Source organism: Triturus cristatus, chromosome 3_2 (genome assembly GCF_964204655.1).
Source record: "Triturus cristatus chromosome 3_2, aTriCri1.1, whole genome shotgun sequence".
Taxonomy (NCBI): Eukaryota; Metazoa; Chordata; class Amphibia; order Caudata; family Salamandridae; genus Triturus; species Triturus cristatus.
Window position 1 is genome coordinate 561,309,853 of NC_140584.1, and position 25,716 is coordinate 561,335,568.

General features: G+C 48.0%; 1 protein-coding gene across 1 annotated transcript in view; it reads left to right on the forward strand.

Moving 5' to 3' along the window:
- VPS13C (vacuolar protein sorting 13 homolog C) overlaps positions 1-25,716 on the forward strand; it is a 2,873,871-nt gene that overhangs the window by 2,047,815 nt on the left and 800,340 nt on the right. The window contains exons 64-65 of the mRNA XM_085648297.1: positions 2,069-2,195; positions 6,627-6,862. Coding sequence (XP_085504423.1) covers positions 2,069-2,195; positions 6,627-6,862 — 363 coding nt within the window. The remainder of the gene's footprint in view (positions 1-2,068; positions 2,196-6,626; positions 6,863-25,716) is intronic.

Here is a 25,716-nt window from a genome sequence, read left to right on the forward strand (position 1 = left end):
CGGTCCTAGGATGCTTGATTCCGGTCCAGGGAAGACATGGCTTGGCAGTTCGGGCTGGACTGTTCCCATGAGGCACAGGGTCAAGACTGATTTGCATATGGCCATGTCTAAACTGGGGTGGTGTAGTGGGCAAAAGAACGATGGATTTAACCCAGATCTCTTGACTGGGGGAGAATGTCTGCATTGTCAGCATTCCGTCCATCATTTGTTTGCTGTAACGCTTTTCGCCCTAAGTGGGATGGGTATTCCCAGACGTGGGACCCGTGCTCACTACGCCACTGGAGTCAAGCTATCCTGGCTGATGACGGCTGATAGCCAGAAACCGGTCCTAGGATGCTTGATTCCGGTCCAGGGAAGACATGGCTTGGCAGTTCGGGCTGGACTGTTCCCATGAGGCACAGGGTCAAGACTGATTTGCATATGGCCATGTCTAAACTGGGGTGGTGTAGTGGGCAAAAGAACGATGGATTTAACCCAGATCTCTTGACTGGGGGAGAATGTCTGCATTGTCAGCATTCCGTCCATCATTTGTTTGCTGTAACGCTTTTCGCCCTAAGTGGGATGGGTATTCCCAGACGTGGGATCCGTGCTCACTACGCTACTGGAGTCAAGCTATCCTGGCTGATGACGGCTGATAGCCAGAAACCGGTCCTAGGATGCTTGATTCCGGTCCAGGGAAGACATGGCTTGGCAGTTGGGGCTGGACTGTTCCCATGAGGCACAGGGTCAAGACTGATTTGCATATGGCCATGTCTAAACTGGGGTGGTGTAGTGGGCAAAAGAACGATGGATTTAACCCAGATCTCTTGACTGGGGGAGAATGTCTGCATTGTCAGCATTCCGTCCATCATTTGTTTGCTGTAAAGCTGTTCGAGCAGTAGCGGCACCCACCCCCCCAAGCGCCTTGAGACCCTCCGGGTGAGTAGTGCGCTCTATAAATGTCTTTGATTGATTGATTGATTGATGAGGAGGGAGGGAACCTAGTAGCCCATTGGTTGCTGACTGCGTCAATCTTGAGGGCATTTTCTGGGCAGAAGTAGGGCATCCTTTTCACCCAGAAGTCCGATCTTAACTGGACTGGAGAAGAGGACTGTAGAAGGATTGCCCTCCTGCACCAAGAACCATTGCACCCGCATAGACTGCACATGTTGAACCTGGTGGCTAGCAAAGGAGATTTTTCATAAATTGGTGTTAGATTTCTTGAGTGTCTTATGTATTTCTTCTTCAATTGTCCTGGTGCTGTTTAAATGCTTTACACGTGTTCCTCTGTGTAAGCCTGACTGCTCAAAGCCACAGCTACCCAGGGTTGAGCCAACTGTTTAACAAACAAACTCTACTGGTCCTAAAGGGGTTAGTAAGCATATTACACGATTAGGTCGCACTGCCACACCATACATTACACCCCATTTCCTCTCAAAACCTCCGTAGCGATTCAAAGAAAGCTATCTGTTAGAAGGAATATTCGTTGCAAGAACACATTTCTTACTGTTGGTAATTTTCTTTCCAATGGCTACTCATTTTACCCACAAATTCCTTATAAACCCCCATCCTGGCTCCTCGCTCCTTTCAGTGTCCATCCTTGCCTTTTTTAGGTTGTGAAAAAACTGACCAAACCGACGTTGCCAGTGCTTGTGGCATATTATATAAAATCAGTGGTGTCACCAGCCATAAGGCCTTGCCTCATAAGGCCTCATCTCACCTTGCACCAGGAAGGAGCAACTGCTTCTAGATTTTTTTCTAAATCTAGTCTGGTGCCTAGGAATTTTCACTAAGGAGTCTACTGAAAGATGCATATCCAAAAAAGAAAATTTATCGATGATAAGTAACTTGTTCATTCAGAAGGTTTTTTTCTAAATTCAGATACATTAACAGAAAACTAGTGAATAATCCTTAATTAGTGAACCCTGGACTATAACGATGTTCTGCTGTATAAAGTCTGATTTAATCAGTATTGTTATTCTAAAGGGGCAGTAAATTAAACAGAATTATACAATGTTAAGAGTTTGCAATCATTGTGCTTATTCGCAAGCTTCTATTTTTATCTCAAAGACAAATATTTTTATTCCAGTGGGTCACCAAATGAAAAGCAGGTACGTCCTGGTGAGGTGCGTCTGTTTGCTTGGGCAGATCCAACTGGAACAAGGAAATTATGCTGGAGGTGTGCTGAAAGTGTTGGAGAGCATACTCTGCTTAAGGTAGGGTCCAAATGAATGACTTCACATTTGATACGGACAAATGCCCTCTTAAATAATATGTCACTGTTGATTGTTCATTTCTGATTCATAATCTGTACTGAATGTTCCACATGTATAAGAACCTACAGGCAGTAATCTCCATCTGGAATTTCTATCAGAAATTAGGTCAGCTAGAAATAAGTCATACGTGAAATGGCAGATTCCTACTGGCAGTAAACCTTTATGGCTGACTTTGGTTGCTTTTTTCCACACTTCACAGAGGCTGGAATAAGAAGCTTGCCTAGTAGTTGGCTCTTTTAAACCTTTTCCCCACTTTATTTAAACTTTTGATGAACAATGCCACTTCACAAATCTTGGGGCCATAAGCCTTTCCTGGATTGCAGGTGGCAAACATCTGTGTCTGACGCACACTCATTTTTACGTGGTTCTTGGCTCCTGTCATGACTTTAGATGTGTGACCTATGCTCATCTCATGCATAAGAAGACTTATCAGCAGAGGACGTCCGGGGCCATCGGACCCATCTGCTGAGTCACTAGCTTCAATGACTAGAATCTTTGGACTAGTCTCTGCTATTTTTCACCTAACATCAATGTGGTACTGTTTTTTATTTGTTCTTACAAAATATGTGGCATGATTAGGTTTTCTAGACCCTCTGGCAGAAGTGCAGGCTCATCTGCCATCTTACCCACTAGAGACAGTAAACCTGGTGGACTGTAACGTCCGAACCACTAGTGCATTACATAAGCACGGGGGGCTATGGCGAATGATTAGTCCTGTCAGACTAACAAGATTATTTGTTAATACATTGCAAATATATTTTCACCATAAGTAGACCCACTCAAAAAATGCAAGGAAAATGTTTTTTTATTAAAATCAACTGTCTGAGTGCATTAATTCAAGTTTGCACATCACAGTTACACTGTGCTGTGTTATGTTGTGGTGTATAGTGCAATATGGTGCTTTGTTTATGTGTATTTTGTGGTGTTTCACAATGCTCTGCTATTATGTTAAGGTATTTGTTTTGTTATGGTGTGCTGTACCATGTTAGGATATTTGTGATATGCTAGGCTATTCTATATTGGTTCATTATTTGTTATTTTAGGGGTTTTGTTTTGTGTTGTGCTGTGTTCTGTTCTGTTATTGTAAGGTGTTTTCATTCTGTTGTTTCATGCTGTTCTAAGCTATGGTGTATTGTGTTATGCCGTTTCATTCTGTATTTTGTTGTATTATGTTTTGCTGGGTTGTGTTAAGTTGTGCCATGAAGTGTTGTGGCGTTTTATGTCAGCCAAGTAAATCAAAGAACAAGTCCTGGCTCTTCAATTTAAACTATACATTGTCTAATCTGCAGTCTACTTTAACCCCTTCGCTGCCAGGCCTTTTCCCCCTCCTGTGCCACGCCCTTTTTGGCTATTTGGGGTAGTGCGCGCTGAGGCCCCTGTAACTTTTTGACCACATAAGGTATCCACGCCAAATTTGCGTCCTTTTCTTCCAACATCATGGGGATTCTGAGGGTACTCAGGGTTTGTGGATTCCTCTGGAGGGGTCACAGAAATGAGCCAAAATACAGCAAAATTTAGGTTTTTTGGGGGGGAAATGGGAAAAACGGGCTGCAAATGAAAGCATCTGGGTTTTTCCCTGCAAGTGTTATCAAAAAAGGGTCTGTGGGGCTGAAATCACAATTTTCCCAGCTTTTAGGGGATACCAGACGTTTGTCAGAAACCCAACATTTTTTACACAGTTTTGGCATTTTTCTGGGACATAGCCTATTTTTGCTATTTTTTGTGCTTTCAACCTCCTTCCAGTTAATAGTAGAAATGGGTACAAAAGCAATAATGGACCCTGGAAAGCTATACATTTTGGAGAAGTAGACAAAATTCTGAATTCAGCAAGGGGTCATTTGTGTAGATCCATCAAGGTTTTTTTTAGAAACTAACAGTTAAATATAGGATAAATTGAAAATTTGTTGAAAAAAAGCGCCTTTTGTGTCAACGTTTTCACCTGTAACTTCTTCTAATTTTGACAGCTCTTTGAAAGCAATATACCGTTACATCCGCTGGACATTTCTGGTTTTGGGGATATATAGGACTTGTAGGTTCACCAAGAACCAGACGAACCCAGAGCCAAAAACCGAGCAGCAACTTGCAATGGTTTTTTATTATGTACCGGGTATATAGTAATTTTTCTGTAAAGATGTGTACATGGAAAAATCGGTATGAAAGACACCTATGTATTTCTGAAATGGGAACAAAATATAGAGTTTAGAAACAGTAGATATTTGCACATTTCCGAAATTGTGAATACTCATACTAGCATGAGAATTATCAGTCATTTTTTAGAATGAATTCTTTTTTACACAATGTCTTTCATTTGGAAGGCAGAAATGCATCGAAAGTCAATAGGTAATAACAGTTCCTTTACAAATCTGAATTACCCTAAGTCTCCCGATAAAAATGGTACCTCACTTGTAGGGGTAGGCATAGTGCTCACGACAGGAAATGGCTCAAAACCCAACGTGAACACACCACATTTTCACAATGCAAAATTACCCTTTTTTAGCAAAGTGCCTAGCTGTAGTTTTTGAACCATAGCTCTGCCGGCACCTAGGGAAACCTAGCAAACCTATACATTTTTGAAAACTAGACACCCAGGGGAATCCAGGAGGGTTTGACGTGACTGCCTCCCACCAGGTTCTGCTACCCAGAATCCCTTGCAAACCTAAAAAATTGCCAAAAAAAACACATTTTCCCCACATTTCTGTGGTGGAAAGTTCTGGAATCTGCGTGGATCCACAAATTTCCACCCACCCCATGTTCCCCAAAGTCTTCTGATAAAAATGGTATTTCACTTGTGTGGGTCGGCCTAGTGCCCGCGACAGGAAACGGCGCAAAACCCAACGTGAACACACCACATTTTCACAATGCAAAATTACCCTTTTTTAGCAAAGTGTCTAGCTGTAGTTTTTGAACCATAGCCCTGCCGGCACCTAGAGAAACCTAGCAAACCTATATATTTTTGAAAACTAGACACCCAGGGGAATCCAGGATGGTTTGACTTGACTGCCTCCCACCAGGTTCTGTTACCCAGAATCCCTTGTAAACCTAAAAAATTGCCAAAAAAAACAAATTTTCCCCACATTTATGTGGTGGAAAGTTCTGGAATCTGCGTGGATCCACAAATTTCCACCCACCCCGTGTTCCCCAAAGTCTTCCGATAAAAATGGTACCTCACTTGTGTGGGTCGGCCTAGTGCCCGTGAGAAAAATTAACCTTTTTTGGCAAAGTGCCTAGCTGTAGTTTTTGAACCCTAGCTCTGCCGGCACCTAGGGAAACCTACCAAACCCACACATTTCTGAAAACTAAACACCCGGGGGATTCCAGGGAGGTATGGCTTGCGTGGATCCCCCAACGTTTTCTTACCCAGAATGCCCTGCAAACCTCAAATTTAGCTGAAAAAATCACCTTTTTCACACATTTTTGTGTGGGAAAGTGGTGGCATCACCGGGCTGACACAAATTTCCTACCACCCAGCGTTCCCCCGGGTCTCCCGATAAACACGGTGCATCACTCGTGTGGGAGGCCCAAGTACCCACGACAGGCAAGGGCCCAAAACGTATTGAGGCGACATGAAAATTGCCTACCTCAAAACGACCTGGTTTTGCAAGGGGGGTCACCTGTGTTTTTGGCCCGGTGCTCGGCGGCCACCTAGGGGAACCTACCAAACCCACACATTTCTGAAAACTAGACACCCGGGGGATTCCAGGGAGGTATGGCTTGCGTGGATCCCCCAACGTTTCCTTACCCAGAATGCCCTGCAAACCTCAAATTTAGCTGAAAAAAATCACCTTTTTCACACATTTTTGTGTGGGAAAGTTGTGGCATCACCGGGCTGACACAAATTTCCTACCACCCAGCTTTCCCACACAAAAATGTTTGAAAAAGGTGATTTTTTCAGCTAAATTTGAGGTTTGCAAAGGGAATCCCTCTGTTCCCCGCACCAGAGGGATTCCCCAGGGTATGCCTCATGACGAGCTGGACTCGTCATGGCACAGCGCGACTGTGCTCCATGACGAGTCCAGCTCGTCATGGGCATACAAGGGGTTAAGGACTGAATGATGTCCTTACATTAAAGCTTTATGCGAACACAAATTGAACAATGTAACCATCTTTGAAATCCCAAGGCTTGATGGACATCCCGTGACGCAATTGCAAAATATGAAATCCAATGGATGGAGTGAGCTGACCTAAAGCCCATTCTCTTTGTATTTATTTATTGTTGTACTCTTTTTTTTAAACAAATTGATGACATGAGGTTGTAAACACCTAACACATTCTGTTGCTATACCTAAAAAGAATGAAGTTAATATGTATGTTTCTCTATGTAGAGGACGTGTATGTTCTTTCTCTTTAATGTATTATTCTTTCTAAACACAGGATGATTGCGGACAGTTTCCATACAATCAGAATGTTCAGATACACTGGGTATCTTTTCTGGATGGACGTCAGCGAGTACTCCTTTTTACAGACGATGTTGCATTGGTTTCTAAAGCTCGTCAAGCTGAGGAGCTGGAACAGCCTGATCAGGAAATAAATGTTTTGCTGCATAGTGTCGGTCTGTCTCTTGTCAACAATGAAACTAAACAAGAAATCTCTTATATTGGAATTACCAGGTATGTAGCTTATGTTATATTCAGTGTACATATTCTAAACTGTGTATTTTTAGAGAATCCTGATCAACAGGAACACCCTTTAACATTATTTACATCTAATATTATTTAGAAGGGGTCAGAGTCACAAACATTTGCTATGCCTTTCCCATTTATATTCCCACTTACATATTTATACCGACACTGTCTTGGTTGTACTCCACATGGGACCTCACCTTACACTGGGGTAGCCCTGTAGTCAAATAGCCATCAAGGGTCCTGCCTCGCGATTCTTCCTATTTGGAGTTGGTCCCAACGGCTTGGAGTACAACCTCTCCCAAAACGGGATGGAGTGATTTAACTGAAAGAAAAAGTCCAAGTGAAACTAAGGAGCAGCAGCTATCTGCCCTTATTCAAAATAGTATAGGGAAATTCTCTTACTATTCCTTTTCCCAGGGGGCAACAATTACCGCCCTGAAGAAAGTCCAGCACCCTTCATGGGGCACCAGGGGACTGAAACATGTTTGCAATAAGGTCTTAGGACCATAATATCCCTTTTGACCAGAATTGTCCTTTTTAATATCCCTGGCAGATCCAAGAATAAAGGGAAACTGGGATCTGACAGTGGATTTTTAAATCTTTATCCACCTGTCCAAAAACATCTTACTAAGCGCTCCCTGAAATATGGTTGAGCCCACCCTGACTTCTAGGCGTCAGTGTCCCGATGATGAAGCATGACACCACTAGGGTGTGTGAGGGAATATAAAACAACAGGACGTGCCTCCTTTCCCACTTCATAGTGGTGTGATATTCATAGCTTCACGTAGGGTTTTCCATCAGTGTTAGTTCAGGAATAGTCCTCAAAACGTAACCTGTCCCAACAGTTAAATAACCAGGGAAGTACTTTTTGTGAAATAGTGCTACAACACGGGAGGGTGCACTCCCCTCTTGAATTCCTCTCGGCCCTTCAACGAGCGAGTAACTACTCTCGCTTGATTTGGGTACCATAAGTTTCAATTAAGACATAAAATATATTCACAATAGTGGAAAAGCAAGTATCCACCCTCCTCTGGTAGCACTAGGAGGGTTGCCCACTATTGGTTGACAACCATATTTCATTAAAAACACAAGGATAGAGAAAATAAAATGTAGATGGCGATAAAGGGAGCTGCACTTAATTTTGGAATTGTCCACCAAAGATTAATACTGTGGGGCTTCTAAACAGGAATGTATTTTATTTCTTGCCGGTATGTCAATGTTTATGAAATACCGAAGTCAAACACAGTTTCTTTTCATGTGGAAATGTAGACATATTCTCACTTGCTTCATGTATAACCACATAGAAAACCAGAACAACCCCAACTTCACCATACTTGTGCAAAACCTCAGCATCCTAGGAAACATCCAAAGAGTGACCATCCCCACCCATGTAGCCGGCCACCTCTCTGACCCCATCTTCACCAACTTTCCCCACATCTCGGTAGACATGCTCACGCTACTTATCTGGACTGAACACTTCCTCATGCGTTTCCGCCTGCGCCTGCCAAACCAGCTCAGAAGCACCTGCAACTAGACTGTCCAATGCCAATGTAACAAAATTCCAGAGGGCACTTAGATCTCAGAACTCTGGTCCCAACACCGCCCCTCCATGACAAACAGGCATTTTCAATTCGACGCCCGCCGAGCACCTAGAACAACGACGGCTCACTCTGATACCGAACTGGACGCAGACCAAGCTAAAAAATCCAATATGGAGGCTACTTTACAAACTATTCAGCAAAGCTTGCAGGCTATAGAGGGCAAGATCAATGCACTCACTCAACAGGTTGACAATATGGCTGCCAAACTTGATAAACTGGGCGAACTGCTAGATGATGCAGAATTGCGAATCTCTGCGGTAGAGGAAGAATCGAGTACCACAACCCGCAAATGCCTGGAGATGGAAAAAGTATTAGAAGTTATTAAAAACAAAAATGAAGATTTGGAAACAAGATCTTGCCTCAATAATGTCTGATTCATGGGAATTCCAGAGAGCACAAACACTGGACGACTAGAGTCTTTTGTTGAAGATATGGTGCGTGACATTTTCGGCGCAGAACTTTTTTCACCTATGTCCATTATTGAACGTGCTCATAAATCGCTGGCACCTAAACCTGTGCCGGGGACCCCACCGAGACCTATCCTCTCCTGTGTCCTTAACTATAGATATAGGGATACGATCTTAATATTGGAGGGAGAGAAGCAGCAAATCAAGTATCGGGGTAATAGCGTGTCATTTTATCCTGACTTCACAATGGCAGTACAGGCTGTATGTAAAGACTTCGTACCTGTGAAAAAGAAACTGCGAGATATGGGCATTGAATATCCAATGTTATACCCAGCGACATTGCGTATAACTCATGAAGGGCGCACAAAAATCCTACCTACGCCAAAGGCAGTACAAGACTTCATCAAACAGACCTCCACAAAAAGAAAAACACCGGGCCAAATAAATACCGCTCCAGATTCAAACTGAAGCAGCAAGAAAATGTGGTAATGTAATTAACATGTTATGAGACTAGGATGCATTGAATACAGGTGTATTGTTGGATACAGACTCTTTCTATACTACCATTAGTGAGATAGTAATTGCACTGCATATAGGAGGGATACTATGTGCACGGACACTGAGACTTTATATGAGACCATGTGTACAAACCTGGTACAAGACGTTGGCAATGCATGTCTCCACTGTGAAATGTATATCTGCATCTACAACTAATAATTCACATAATATGTTGATAAAAGGTTATCAAAGGAAGGTAATTTACATTAAGACTTGTAATACAGTGCCCAAACAGCTGGTGTAGAATATCTATAGCCAAGACCATATCTGATTGCTTTTTTGTAACTGCTACCTTCTAGACCCTGGGCCGTATTGACCATGTAATACCCGACCACATCCGCCTGTGTAGGTGCACATGTGAGCACTTAGCGGACCCCCCAAGGGTACACCCCATACCAGTTGGTATACTGTTAATGGTGTTCATTGTGTATGTGTTTGGCATGATTAGGATGCTAAAGTGGGAGGGGGGATTATGGGAATGTTTTACTGTATGTTTCATGCATTTGCAAAAACGTTACAATACTATCAGCTATAAAAGTTACAATCCTATGCGAGCAAAGCAATACTTGCTATATGACATAGCTCACATGCATGAGTGGGAGGCAATTACCCTAGTAAGGTACATATATAACATTCTGGAATAGGCACTAATGCAGGATCATTACATATCTGGTTACTAACTTGGATTGTCAGGGGCTTAAATAACCCCCAAAAAATGTCAAATATTTGCATACCTACATAGACACCACACTGACATAGTCCTGTAGCAAGTATCACACCTAGTGAAAGCGACCAAATCCACTATGGTCAATAGATGGACTGAGACCGCAATAACGTCGTCATACTCAACATACTCTAGAGGAGTTATACTCCTAATAAAGGAAGGCGTACACTTTAATGTAAGTCACACGACAACGGACGAGTGTGTTCGATATATCATTGTCATGGGCCAACTGAGGGGCCAACATATAGGCCTGGTAAACGTGTATGGGCCAAACACAGACGACCATGACTTTTTCAGAGATATATGGAGGAAATTGAGAGACTTGCCTGAGATGGAGATATTGTGGGGAGAGGATCTAAATTTGGCCCTAAATGATAAACTGGACAGATCAGGAGTAACTAAAGAACCGCACACACGCGCAGTCCAAGTAGTAAAGGATAGTATGGCGGAATTCAACATGGTAGATGTGTGGAGATTGCATAAATCTGAAAGAAACACATTAGTTCGATTCCTCACCTTAGAATATCCCCAGGCGTCATTCTGGATCCGGAAAGATTTTTCGTCAGCAATACCCTTGCGCGTCGCTAGGCATCGCCTGCAGCTCCGCGTCTGTCGTCGGCGTCGTGATCGCTGGGATGATGTTGTCGGATTACTTAGACACCACCCTCGCGCACTGACGTCAGTTTTTCTTTTTTCCGCGCCAGTAAGCCCCGATCCGGGAAGAGCATACCCTTTTAGTCACTTTTTGACTAAACTTTTTTGAACTCTTTTGGTTCCATTTTCAGGCGACCTAGACTCTGGTGCCGATAGGGATGCCTGGCTTCAAAGCTTGTGACGCCTGTCACCGACTGATGTCGGTAACGGATCACCACCGCCGGTGTCTCTATTGCCTTGGGGCCGACCACGATGCCGAGTCGTGCCTCGACTGCCGGGCCTTGACTTCGAAGGCTAGGCGGGAGCGGTCCCATAAGCTGCTCGAGTTCCAGCAGTCAGCTCCGCGCCGCTCAAGGTCCCGGTCGAGGAGGAGGTCGAGGGACCGGTCACGGAGCCGCAGTCATCAACGCTCATCAGGGTCAGTCTTCGCGCTCCGGTAAGTCAAAGCACAGCAAGAAGTCGAAGAGGCGACATCGCTCTTCTGGCTCCCCTCGCCGGTCGTGCGACTCGGCTGAGGGTTCGGGTAGCACCACCCGCGTGGCTCCATCAGAGCCGCAGGACTCCTGTCCGACCCCATACCCTCCAGTCCCGGGATCTGACGCGACTCCGGCGGAGGTCAGAGACTTCCTCGTGGCCATGAGGAACCTGGCTCCGCCGTCGATGCCTGCCGGCGTGCCTTCGGGACCCGCAGGCTCGACTGGGAGGCCTAGCGAGCCGGCGGCTCCGGCCCCTGCGCCGTCGTCGACTCCGGTCCTGATGCTGCAGGCCCCCACGGGATCCAGGCCTGGATCCCGGTCGGCGCCAGTCGACCTCACGACCCCTCCGCTGGCGCCAACCCCTCCGGTGCCGCCCCCGGCGTTGGAGCGGCGCCGCCCGGCGCCGATGGATGAGAGGTTCATCTTCCGCCCGGCTCCGATCCTTCCACCTGTGTACCAGGAATCAGATGACGGAGACGACTTGTAGGGGTCTGAGGACCCTCTGGCACGGCAGGGCCAGTTATCTCAGGACTGGGCAGAGGAACTGGGGGATGCCAGTGGTCTTGATACCTCTCCTGACTTCATCTCTCCTCCGTCCGTAGCTTCGGAGGAAGGTGCTACATTTTCTGTGGTGCTGCGCAAGGCGGCCGAAGCCCTTGGGCTGGAGCTGCCTGCTGTGGCCGTGAGGACTAATCTCCTCACTGAAGTGCTTCAACCGCCAGCAAGCTCCTCGGAGCCTCTGCTGCAGTTCAATGAAGCACTGACTGACGTTCTGAAGGGCACCTGGTCCAAGCCCTCCACAGTTCCTCCTGTGGACCGGAACGTGGCCCGGCGCTACCGCCCTGCACTGGGCGACCCCAGTTTTCTGTCGATGCACCCCACGCCAGAGAGCCTGGTTATCCAGGCCTCTACCTCCCAGACCTCCTTCCCATCCGCTCCCCCAGATCAGGAATCCAAAAGGTTGGAACAGTTTGGGAAGAAACTGTTCTCCTCCCTTAGTTTGGGGTTGCGGTCTATCAACACCGCATGCCTTTTGGACCGTTACTCCCACACCCTGTGGGATACGGTGGAGGACGTGCTGCCCCAGTGTCCGGAGGAGGCCCGGACATGGCTCGCCCAGGCTCTTGCCGAGGGGCGGGATGCGGCACGGCATGCAATCCGATGTGGACTGGACACAACGGACTCGCTAGGCAGGGCAATGGCGACCACGGTGGCGATTCGTCGCCACGCCAGGCTGAGGTCCACGAGTTTCTCCGGGGATGTCCAGAGCACCCTCATGGACATGCCCTTCGATGGCGGTCGCCTTTTTGGCGACAAAGCGGATAGTGCGCTGGAGCACTTTAAGGACTCCAGGGCTACGGCCAAGTCCTTGGGCTTCTCGGCCCTGCGCCTGCAAACTTCCGCTTTTCGCCAGTTTTGTGACCAAGGAAGGGGCGCCCCCTCACATCCGTCTAGCCACAGGCTGCAGAACCAGCCCCAACGCGTTCGCGGACGTGGATTCCGCCGAGGCGCAGCAGGGGGACAACGAGCCGGTCCGTCCACATCTACCCCAGCAGCATCCGCCTCAAAGCCCTCCTAGTCTGAGCTTTCAGGCCCATTCCACGCCAGTGGGAGGCAGAGTTCGCCATCACCTGCTCCACTGGCGTACCATCACATCGGACAGGTGGGTGCTGCAAATCATCCGAAGGGGCTACTCCCTCCCCTTCGAGGCGACCCCTCCAGCCATGCCACCGCAGTGCCACCGAATTTCGGGGGATCTCTTGCAACTTCTGCAGGAGGAAGTTACGGCCCTATTGGCCAAGGGGGCCATCGAGCGCGTTCCTGGTCCAGAAGTAGGTTATTCCCACTACTTTCTGGTTCCCAAGAAGGGCAAAGGGGGCCTACGCCCTATCTTGGACCTCAGGAGCGTCAAAGCCTTCCTCCGGAAGGAGAAGTTCAAGATGCTCACCTTAGCTCAGGTTCTGGCTGCCCTAGACCCTGGAGACTGGATGGTAGTGTTGGACTTGCAGGACGCTTATTTCCACATCTCCGTCCTGCCGGCCCACCGGCATTACCTGCGGTTCACGGTAGGCCACGAGCATTTTCAATTTACCGTGCTCCCCTTCGTCCTCACCAGTGCCCCTCGGGTGTTCTCGAAAGTGATTGCAGTGGTCGCAGCTCACCTGTGCAGATTAGGGGTTCCAGTCTTTCCCTATCTCGACGACTGGTTGTTGAAGGCCGGCTCGCCCCAGGCAGTCGTCTCCCACCTCTAGACTACGGCCGACCTCTTGCATTTGCTGGGGTTCTCCATCAATGTGCCGAAGTCGCATCTGAATCCCTCCCAGAAGCTCCTCTTCATCGGAGCGGTTCTGGACTCGGCGCAGTTCCGGGTCTATCCTCTGGAACAGCGGGTCCGGGATATTCAGGCTCTGATTCCCATCTTTCAGCCTCTATCCCGGGTTTCAGTCAGGTTGGTGCTACGGCTTCTGGGTCTGATGGCCTCCTGCATCCTGTTGGTGCATCACGCCAGATGGCGGATGCGGGCTCTGCAGTGGGACTTGAAGTTTCAGTGGGTCCAGCATCAGGGCAACCTGTCCTACCACGTCTTGATCTCGGAGGGCACTGCAAGACAATTGCAGTGGTGGCTCACGGACCGCGTTTGGGTCAGTGGCAGATCCCTCTCCCTACCCCAACCGGAGCACGTAGTAGTGACGGATGCGTCCCTCCTGGGATGGGGGGCCCACGTGGGAGAGGCGGAGATCAGAGGCCTCTCGTGTCCGGCAGAGTCCTGGCTCCATATCAACCTTCTGGAGCTCAGGGTGATCCGACTTGCACTGAAGGCATTCCTTCCCTGTGTCCGGGGAAGTGTAGTGCAGATGTTCACGGACAACACCATTACCATGTGGTATTGCAACAAACAGGGCGGGGTAGGGTCGTGGACCCTTTGTCAGGAGGCTCTGCGCCTCTGGACATGGCTGGAACATCATGGCATCACCCTGGTGGTTCAACATCTGGCGGGCTCTCTGAACGCCAGAGCAGACGAACTCAGTCGCCGGTGCATGATGGATCACGAATGGTATCTAAGCTCTGACGTGACGCAAGGCCTCTTTCGGCAGTGGGGAGAGCCTTGGTTAGATCTATTCGCCACCGAAGAGAACACGCAATGTCAGCAGTTCTGCGCTTTGGAGTTTCCAAGGCAGCATTCGCTCGGAGACGCTTTTCGTCGCGAGTTGAGTTGCGGTCTGTTGTACGCCTTACCGCCTATACCACTTCTGCCCAGAGTGCTGAAGAAGATCAGGCGCGACCGGGCCCAAGTCATCCTAGTGGCTCCGGATTTGGCACGAAGATACTGGTATCCCGAGCTACTCAGTGTATCGCTCGATCCCCCGATCCGACTGCCTCTCCAGGAGGACCTTCTGTCGCAGCAGCAGGGGACGGTCCTCCACATGAACCTGTCCAGCGTGGAGATTGAGCGGCGGCAGTTGATGCCATTTGACTTGCCTCCTGAAGTCTGTAATGTTATTCTGGCAGCCAGGCGTCCCTCCACAAAATCGGTATACGCCTGCAGGTGGAACAAATTTGTGGCATGGTGCACAGCAAAGGCTGTGGATCCCCTTTCCGCCCCTCTTTCTGAGGTTCTCCTCTTTCTTCTTTACCTGGCCCAGCAGTGCTCTGCTCTGGCCACCCCTTAAGGGATAGCTTTCAGCTATTTCTGCTTTCTTACGGCTTCCTGATCAGCCTTCTCTTTTTGAATCCCCTGTTTCTCGATTCTCTAAGGGCATTAATCACATCGCTGTCCCTTTCGTAATGCCTCAGTGGGATTTAAATCTAGTATTGATCTATCTGATGTGCGCTCCCTTTGAGCCACTTCATAATTGTCCCCTTCGTCTTCTGACTCTTAAGACTGCTTTCCTGGTTGCCATCACCTCTGCTAAAAGGGTGAGTGAGCTCCAGGCTCTCTCTTCTAAGCCTCCTTTCCTTTCTGTCCATCCGGACAAAGTTGTTCTCAGGACTCGTCCTTCCTTTCTCCCTAAGGTGGTAACTGCCTTTCACATCGGACAGTCTGTTACTCTACCCACCTTCTTTCCGCCTCCGCATCCCTCGAAAGAGGAAGAGAGGCTCCACCGTCTGGACCCAAAACAGGCGCTGTCCTTCTATCTGGACCGCACCAAACAGTTCTGGGTGGACGACCAACTCTTTGTTGGCTATGTGGGCGCAAAGAAGGGGCGGGCGGTGCACAAGCGAACCATCTCTGGGTGGGTCGTTTTGTGTATCAAGGCCTGTTATTCCTTAGCTAAAAAGGAACCTCCTGTAGGGCTGAGGGCCCATTCCACTCGGGCCCTAGTGGAGCCCACTGCCCTGGGCTGGGGAGTCCCCTTACAGGACATTTGTCAGGCAGCAACGTGGGCCTCGCTGCACACATTTGCCAAACATTATTGCCTGGACAGCCAAGTCCGGAGAGACGGCTTCTTTGGCCGTTCTGTTCTCCAGGACTTTCTGGTGTGATCTTGGTTCGCAGACCTGCCACTGGGGTTGGTATTGCTGGGGTATCTATTCTAAAGTGAGGAATCTAACGTGTTTCTTTCAGATGAACAAGTTACATACCTTTGGTAACAATATATCTGTAAGAAACATTAGTTAGTAAGATTGCTCACCGCCCCACCCATCCTCCCCGTTCTGCGAACCGATATCTAGGGTTGAGGTCATCCCTTTCAGGGCCCTAGAAATTTTGGCACCAGTGTCGGTCTCTTGCATGGCTCTGCGTTCCTGGCGCGGAAAGCTATGTACAAGAACTGAAGTCAGCGCGCGGGGGCGGCGTCCAAGTACTCAGACGACGTCATCCCGGTGATCACGACGACGGACGCGGAGCCGCAGACGAAGCCTACCGACGCGCAAGGGTATTGCTGACGAAAAATCTTTCCGGATCCAGCCTGACGCCTGGAGATATTCTAAGGTGAGGAATCTAACTAACTAATGTTTCTTACAGGTAACTTGTTCTTCACAGCACACAGAGGCCACACATAGCTCTAAAATACACAATAGCAGGTCTCGAAATGATTACTGGCTCACGACCCAGGTAGCCAGCACATGGACGTGAGAGGTTCAGCACTTACCAAAGACACTTTCGGACCACAATCTAGTCATGTTATCCATAGAACTCCCCAATCACACGCCACCACTTGTATATGACGCTTTAACGCCGAAGCGATATTAAACACACCATACAACGCTGCTATCAGGCAAGACTTTGAGGAGTATTTACGGTTAAATCAATATTCTGTGGATGACGCTAGCTTGTTGTGGGAGGCATTTAAGGCTACTATACACGGAGGGTGTATCAGTACAAACGCAGGCATTCTAAAAGACAAACGTAATCAACTTGCCAGGTGTGAAAACAAACTTAGAATCCTGGAACAAGAATATGAACATACCCCAAATACTGATATACTAGGCGACATTCGAGTTTCAGGAGTTCACAGATAGTGAACTTAAATATGTCTTGAGAAGGCAAATAGGGAGAACTTAAATATGTCTCGAGAAGGCAAATAGGGAGAACATATGGAGAAGGCGGCAGATCGGGACGGGTTTTGGCATACAAAATATGTCATGAACGTACACTACACGCCTTAATTAAAGTTAAAGGCACACAGGGCACCCCGCAATATGATACACAAGGCATATTAAAAGCCTTCATGAACACCTATGGTGAATTGTATGCAACAAGCAATACAGTCACCCCTCCTGAAATACTCCATCCAATACCTAGAAGATATCGCCATAGTCTGGCTGTCAGATAGTCAGCGGGAATACCTGGCACAACCCATTACAATTGAAGAAGTCACAGACGCAATAAAAACATTACCCAGCTGAAAAGCTCCTGGCCTGGATGGGTTTACAGGTGAATTTTATAAAGAATATGTGGAGTTGCTAGCACCTCACCTCGTAGAAATGTATGGCGATGCACACTATAAACACATCCTCCCGCTCACACTTAGGGAAGCTATGATCATACCCATTTAAAAGCAGATAAGGATCCAGAAAATTGCGAATCATACCGACCGCTTTCATTAATACGGACACTAAAATATTAGCTAAATTTATTGCCAAATGACTACAACCACTAATGTCCACTATTATACTGCCGGATCAATCGGGGTTTATACCTCATCGCTCCACAGCTCATAACATTTGCACCCTATTCGTATTATCTTACCAGCCCAATCAAGAACTCAAAGCGGCAGCGGTCTTATTAGACGCTGTCAAGGGGTTTGACTCGGTAGAATGGCCATGTCACAAAAAATGGGCATGCCCCCGACTCTGCTGCAATGGATCAAAAATATGTGGCTCCCATAAGCGTAAACAAATATGTTTCAGACGCGATACAAATTACACGTGGAACTAGACAGGGGGGGACACCCCTGTCTAGTTCCACGTGTAATTTGTATCGCCCCTGCTGTTCGCCATCGCATGCAAAATAAGACAACAACACAAGGCCACGGCACTGCAATTCCTTCAACGCCCCATAAGTATTTCCCTTTATGAAGACGACATGGTGCTATATGTCCGTGAAACTAAAGAGAATCTATCTCCCCTAATTCGGGAATATATCAAATTCGGGCCTCCAGATCAATTGGAGTAGATCCTCGATTGTCCCACTAACAGAAATCACAACTCAACACCTAGTAGATTTCCCACTCGAGTGGCGGCTGGACCCTGTCAAATACCTGGGCATCTGGTATCACAGAGACCCGGAAATAGTTATACGTACGAACTATGGCAATGCAATCAGCAAATTTGAAGAAAAATAGAGAGATGGATACACTTGCCACTATCCCTTGAAGATAGAATGGCTATAGTGAAAATGGTAATTCTTTCCAAATTTCTCCACCTCTGCAAAAATAATACCCCCATTACTCCACCAACATCCATTTTTCAAAGACTGATGGCCAGTGTACTCCGACTTATCTGGGCTGGCAAGCAAGCACGCATTGAACTGCCTGAGCTAACGCTACCCTACTCAAAAGGGGACTTTAAAGTTGATTTTTTTACTGTATTATCTATGTGCTCAGGTGCAATATGCACACTATTGGTACCACCTAATCCGCTATTTGCCGCATGTGGCAGTTGAGGATGGAGATGCACACCCAATTGTGCTTCATCATATCCTACCTCATCAAAGCGCACATGTGGCGAAACACGAAATAAACACCATACGCACTACAAATTTGGCATGGCAGAGAATGGGGAAGCTGGCACGAAAGCTGCCACTTTATGCGCCAGCATTGCCACTGCCACAACACCCAGTTCTATCTAAGAAGTTGGCATGGCGCTGCTGCAGCAAGTTGGAATAGATGTGATGGAGGACCTCTATAAGGATGGCACATTTATTGATACTGATGATCTAAATTACATTAGCAACCAAACACTCCTCTTTAAATGTACGTATCATAGACTGAGAGTTGCAATTTAAGACCTATACCTGACATTCCCCAAAGAACCACCAATACTTCAGGCACTGCAAATGATTATCACTAATTCTCATAATATCCATCTGGTGACCAAACTCTACATGCGGTTGCAGGAAGCAATAGCTGGCAATACACATAAAGCGCAAGAAAGATGGAATGATACACTAGATTCGCCTCTTACTGAAGAGGACTGGGCCACTTGCTGTGCCCTGGCCGACAGGCTTACCCCGAACGGTAACTTGCACATAATACATTACAAATACTTGTACCAAACATATTATACACCGATTAAATTACACAAATACGGTCTCCGTCCTGATGCATGTTGTAGGCGATGTGGAACAGATAACGCTGATTTTGTACATTTAGCATGGCGCTGTCCTCATAGTAGAGAATACTGGGAAGCTATAACTGAGATACTGAGTGCTGTATTAGAAACCAAAGTAGAATGTACGATCCGTGTGTGTCTGCTGGGGCCTGTGACGAACCTACGATCAGTTCGACGTAAACTCTGTGGAATAGCCCTGTTATTGGTGAAAAGAAGGGTATCAATGTGTTTGAATGGCAAGAAATATCCCATAAGTAAACAATGGTTACATTATATGGTGTATTGTAGAGACACTCTGCAAACCTACGAAGAGGAACTCCCAACAAAATCCAAACCCTTAGACTACTGGGCACCCCTAATAGATTACCTACAGGCTCACCCAAATGTATTAACACCTCCCACGGACTAATGTCTTGTTCTCTGTGTGGAGATAAAACAGAAACACATATTGTATTGTGCTATATATAATTGTCATCGAAGCATCTCGCAAGCTGTAGCGAGTACTACTGCAAGCCTGTAATGTTTTTGTTGTACGGTTTATAATATCACAATAAAAACTTACATTTAAAAAAAATGACATAACTTAGCATAGCATACTGCTTGATCTCAGACTATATTAAACAGTTTCCAAACCACAACCATTGCAAACTTGTGACTTCATGACACAAAGGAAATCTATTTAAGAACTGAGGTCTTATTAACAAAGTGCCCCAGGACACAGCGGGCGTTTGCGTCCGCTTTGCGCGCATCCAGGGCACTCTGGAATTACAGAAGGGGCCGCAGATGCTTGTGCTGCCCCTTCTGTAATACTGAAAGCACTGGCACACATACAGCGCCTGTGCTTTTTCAAGAGGATGTTCCCTCATTTGCTCTGTGTGTGGCCCCATTCAAATGAGGGAATTCATTTGCCTCTGCACCGTATTATAGACACGGGAGAGGCAAAGAAGCTCTCAGGAGGTGCACTGACAGTGGGGCCCCTGATTGCATCATTCTGGATTGGAGAAAGGGTGTCCCATGAACCTCACCCCCAGACATCCCCTTGCTAGTGGTTGCAGTCACTCACTGCACCGGCTTGCAAGGAGATCTCTAATCGCCTTTAAAAGTGCAGGTGGGTTGCCGCCTGCACTATGAAAATATGGTGCGGCTTCAAAGCACTTTCTTCGTTTTTCACATGAATGCGCTGCCCTCAGGGCAGCTCAAGTTTGTGGCTGCCCAGGGGCTTGCACATTCCATGTAATAGGCACACTTTCCATGTTTGTACTCGATGCACCTGTTTTAAGATGCACCAGGCACAAACTGGGAAAGTGCCTTCTCCACATAATAGGGCCCCTGGTACCTGGCGCAGCAATGACCATGAAATTAGTAAACCGGAAACTAGTGTGTTTCTAATTATAGGCAATTTGATCTTTGGTGTTTTACATAAAAGATGCACCACACCTTTGCTGCCAAATATGTCCCCCAACACACATACCTTTCTGCTTTGGTGCTGCTTGGATGTCATGTTCTATGAACATCCATGCAGCAAAAATGTAGATCATATTTCCCATGCGTTACATATATTAACCCTTTATATCAGTAATTTTTGATAGTCCTATAAAATCCAAACTTACAATGTATAGGTAATTCAGTATGAAAAGATCACTGCAGTATTCATATTTAGATTAACTATAGTTATTAATCCAATTAGGAAATATTTAGAATAGTCTGCTTTAGCTAAAATGAAGTGCAATACAAATAGGCATTCACGTTCCTGCCTCATCTCGTGTCATTTACACCTTTAATTCCCAGAACTGTCAGGTGCTACTTCAAAGAAAGACCACAAGAAAGGCCAACAAGTGAGTTGAAAAAAGGGTTACAACCTTTCATGAAAGTTTGAGTTTAATGGAGAGAAATAGACTACTACTCAACATGGGTGTTTAGAGATGCATATTTCTTTAAATGCTTCATGAGATCACTGGGTCAGCCTTGGACACTGGGAGAGCTTAGTGCTAGGGATCAAGGGTTCTTGAAAATATTTATTTAGAACAGGAACTGAGCCATACTACACTAAAACATGGTAGGGGGAAGCCAGAGATCTTTCTCCTATTCATTAAATTATAATAATACCTGAACAGTTTTACTCTGTGACATGCTATGCGTGAGTCTCAGAAAAGAGCTGCCTCGAAGGATTTCCCTGCTTGCTACCCTGAAGAATCCCTCCCAGTCTTACAGCAGACTGCGGAAAGAGTTGCTTCCAGCTCTCTTGAGCCTATGTGCACAGAATGCTACTCAGGTTTCCTGGTCGCTTTTTGAACTCCAACCATACAGAGTTTCAGGTCTTGCCAATGAAGCTCATTTGCCACTTTAGAGGAAAATCGTTTGTATGGTGATTCAGGCTTTGCTTTAAAAAATGCACCAAGTGCCAGGGTCATCAGTTCCTCTGATTTCATGCCTGTACCAACACAGATCCAAAGCTGCCATTTTTTTAAATATTTTTTTTTTACTTTTTGGATTTCAAAACCTGTTTTTAGTGGGACCACGACTCCAAGTTGTGCCCCGACTGCTGGGCCATGGCGCCGAAGACTTTGCGGGAGCAGTCCCAAAAGTTGCAGGAAGTCCGGCAGTTGGCTCCGTTCAGCTCAAGGTCCCGGGGGAGGTCGAGGGACCAGTCGCGGAGCCGTCACCATCGTTCCTCTGGATCTAAGTCTCCGCACTCGGTCAGGTAAGTCTAAGCACTCCAAAAAGAAGTCGAAGAAGTCTACTTCCCCCTCATCCGTCGTGGCTGAGGATGCGGGTGGTGCCACCCCTGCAGCTTCAGCGGAGCCTGCGAAGTCGCCGCCGGCCTACCCACCCTTTCCAGGTGCGTCGGCGGTGCCTGCTCAGGTGCAAGAGTTTCTTGCTGCCATGGCCTGACTCATTGGGCCATCTGGCCACGCCGGTGCGCCAACGGGCCCCGCAGGCCCAACTTGTCAAGAATTCCTGTCATGCGAGGGGAGGAAAACGGTAACCAGCGAAAACGGACTACATCTCCCAGGATGCTTAGCGGTTGAGAGGTTATGTAAACAGGAGAGCTGTTACATAACTCAAGGAAAACACGCCCTTATGTAAACAGGAGAGCTGTTACATAACTCAAGGAAAACACGCCCTTATGTAAACAGGAGAGCTGTTACATAACTCAAGGAAAACACGCCCTATAAAGGGAGGAACCGGGAGGTACAACGCTGTCGGATATTGTGTTTACACCGACGTACCTGCTTAGTGAAGAGCAGTGTTCCGGAGTGGTGCTCCAGTAAGGCAAGAACGGAGGTAGGTCGAGTCGTTACTCCCTGGGCCGTGTCTTGCCCCATCGTCACCTGTGAAGGACCCGGAAGCTCTACCGGATAACCATTGAGCTTCGCTTTTTGACTCGGCTGAGTCAAAGCGCAGTGGCGCTTTTGCTGGTTGGAGTCGTAACTCCCAGCCCGACCAGAGATACAGGGACTGCCAGCTGTAACGCACACCAGGAGGTGTTTGCCGCGTTACAGACTCGGAAGTCCACGGGATCGATCGAGCGGCTGCTCTCGGTTCAGTCTTCTGTGCTTGTGATTGGGGTATCGGTGACGCATCACCAGGAGGTGACTCCGCGTCCCGGTGCAGTCTGAGGAAGAGGTTGAGCGGCTGCTCCCTTCAGGTAGAGACCCCGGCTGGGTGTTTCCCTGACTCCTCGATTCTCCCCAACACTCTTCGTGCCCCTCACAGCCTACCGATTGGCATTGTCGGCCATTTCATTTCTGCCCTCTGTTGGCATACGCCGGGATCGGCGTATATGCAGAGGACGGTTAGGACCATCCGTGCTGTGGGCTGGTAACGTACTTAGCCTGGAGGATTCCAGTGACTATAACCTTTGTTTATTCCTTGTATTATTTTTGCCTTCATTAAAATAACTAAACCTTCACAAGTGGTTGCGTTCTCATTATCGTGTCTGTTAAACGATCCTGAGACGTTCAGGGCGTTACAAAATATCCGACCTTAATAACACTAACTGTCTCCCGGTCGATAACAGACATGGCAACACTTGATGATGTGCTGGCTGCTTTAGCGACCGTGCAAATTGAATTGGCTGCCTCCAGGCAAGAAACAGCCCATGTAAAAGCCAGACTGGATGCTATCCAATTGGACCCGCTCACGCCCAGCACCTCCCTCACGAACCAGACCCCTGCGGTAGTAGTGGAAATGCCGGTAGCCGTCCCCTTGGCAACACCAGAGAGGTACAGTGGGGATCCTAACACAGTGCAGGTATTCCTCACACAAGTGGCGCTACATTTATCGTGCAAACCAAGGGCGTTCCCCACGAGTCAGGCTCGTGTGGCTTTCCTTATATCCTATTTGGCTGGAAACGCGGCACAATGGGCCGTACCTCTGGTGAGCAGGGACGACCCCATCTTATGTGATTGGGGTGCTTTTCGCGAGGAATTCCTGAAGGTCTTCGACAGAAGGGCTGACTCGTACACGGCGGACCGTGAAATGCTTGAGTTGAGACAGGGATCCAACGACCTGGTGCAGTATCTAAACGCGTTCCGAAGGCTGGTTGCGGAAACCAAGTGGCCTGTTGCTAAACAGACGGCGCTCTTCCATCACGGGCTGTGCGATGAGCTCAAGGACGCCGTGGCTCATATTGACCCACAACCCAAGACATGTGAGGGCCTTATCAACCTGGTATTACGGCTGGAACATAGGCACGGTGAAAGAAAGGGGGATCATGGGAGAAAAGGAAAATCCCTTCCATCCTATGTGACAGTGGGAAGTCCTGAAACTGCCACCGCATCCAAGGGAGAACCCATGGACATCGGCGCAATACGAGCAAGCCTCACAGCCACGGAGAAAGAGTCACGCCGTAAACAAGGATTGTGCCTATATTGTGGCAAAAAAGGCCACTACGTACGTGAATGCCCTGCCAAACCGAAGACGACACGTTATCGGGCCAACCGGTCGGTAACAGCCGTGGTGGACGTACCGGCGGAAAACTAGAGGACTCCCAGACCAAAGAAGGGGCATCTCGGAGTCACTCATCCATCCCTTCACTTTCCAACTCGGTCACTAAGGGACAACGACACCTGTTTCTCACGGTGCACGTGGGAGTGCATGACCAGTGGATACCCGTTGTGGCCATGGTGGATTCAGGGGCCACTGGCATGTTCATGGACCACAACGAAGCATGCAGGCTAGGGCTAGTGCTTCTTCCCAAAGCTGTACCCGAAGACGTCTATGCTGTAGACGGAAGGCGATTGGTGTCGGGGCCCATCGGGCAGCACACGGGGGTCCTTCCGATGAGATGTGGGAGGAACCATTTGGAACAAATCGATTTTAACATCATCCGAGCGCCCCAATATGGCGTCATATTGGGATTGCCGTGGCTACAGAAACACAACCCCTCTGTGGATTGGCCAACACATCGCATCGAACTGACGTCACCGTATTGCATCCTGCATTGTGGAATCAGAACGGAATCCCTTGACGCAGATGAGAGCGGGAGTCAGACGGTGGCTACAGCGGCAGAAAAAGATGTGGCTCTCCCCCAGGCTTATCACAGTTTTGAGGATGTATTTGATGAGGTGAAGGCGGAAGTGCTACCACCACATAGACAGTTTGACTGCCAGATCGACTTGGTGCCAGGGGCCAGCGTTCCCAGCGGCAGGCTGTATGCCCTGACGGAGCCTGAAAACGTGCATCTCCGGGGGTACCTGGATAAACTCCTCAAGCTAGGATTCATCCGCCCGTCCAAGTCTCCGGCCGCCTCGCCACTCTTCTTCATCCCGAAGGCTAATGGGGAGCTGAGAGCCTGTGTGGACTTTAGGGCATTGAATGCGATAACCGTAAAGAATCGGTACCCCTTGCCTCTCATCAGTGTACTTCTGGAACAGGTCAAGAAAGCTCGTATCTACACCAAGTTGGATTTGAAAGGGGCATACCACCTGGTGCGCATGAGGGACGGAGACGAGTGGAAGACCGCCTTTAAGACCAGGTTCGGCCTTTTTGAGTACCTCGTCATGCCGTTCGGTCTGTGCAACGCCCCGGCAGCCTTTCAGTACTTTTTGAATGAGGTATTCAGAGAGGAGTTGGATATCTACGTGGTCGTATATATCGACGACATCCTCATCTATTCGTCCAGTGTGGAGGAGCACGTACACCACGTCAAAGCTGTGCTCCAAAAGCTGAGGGAAAACATGCTGTTTTGTAAACTCAGCAAGTGTGACTTCCACGTCACATCCGTGGAATTCCTCGGAGTGATGCTGAGTCCAGAGGGACAGGAGATGGCAGAACGAAAGATCAAGGCGGTGAAAGAATGGCCGGTGCCCCAAAGCGTGAAGGACGTCCAAAGTTTCATTGGCTTCGCCAACTTTTACAGGCGGTTTATAGATGGATTTTCAGGATTGGTGGCCCCAATCACACAGCTACTGAGGAAGTCCAAGGAGTTTGTCTGGTCCCCTGAAGCGAACACAGCCTTTGAGGCCCTGAAAAGCGCCTTTGGTAAGGCGCCGGTGTTGGCTCACCCCGATCCGGATCTCCCCTACGTGGTGGAAGCGGACGCATCGGATGTGGCGCTGGGGGCTATCTTGTCCCAACGCAACCACGACACAGGGGTGCTTCATCCCGTTGCGTACATGTCCCGCAAACTCAACGACGC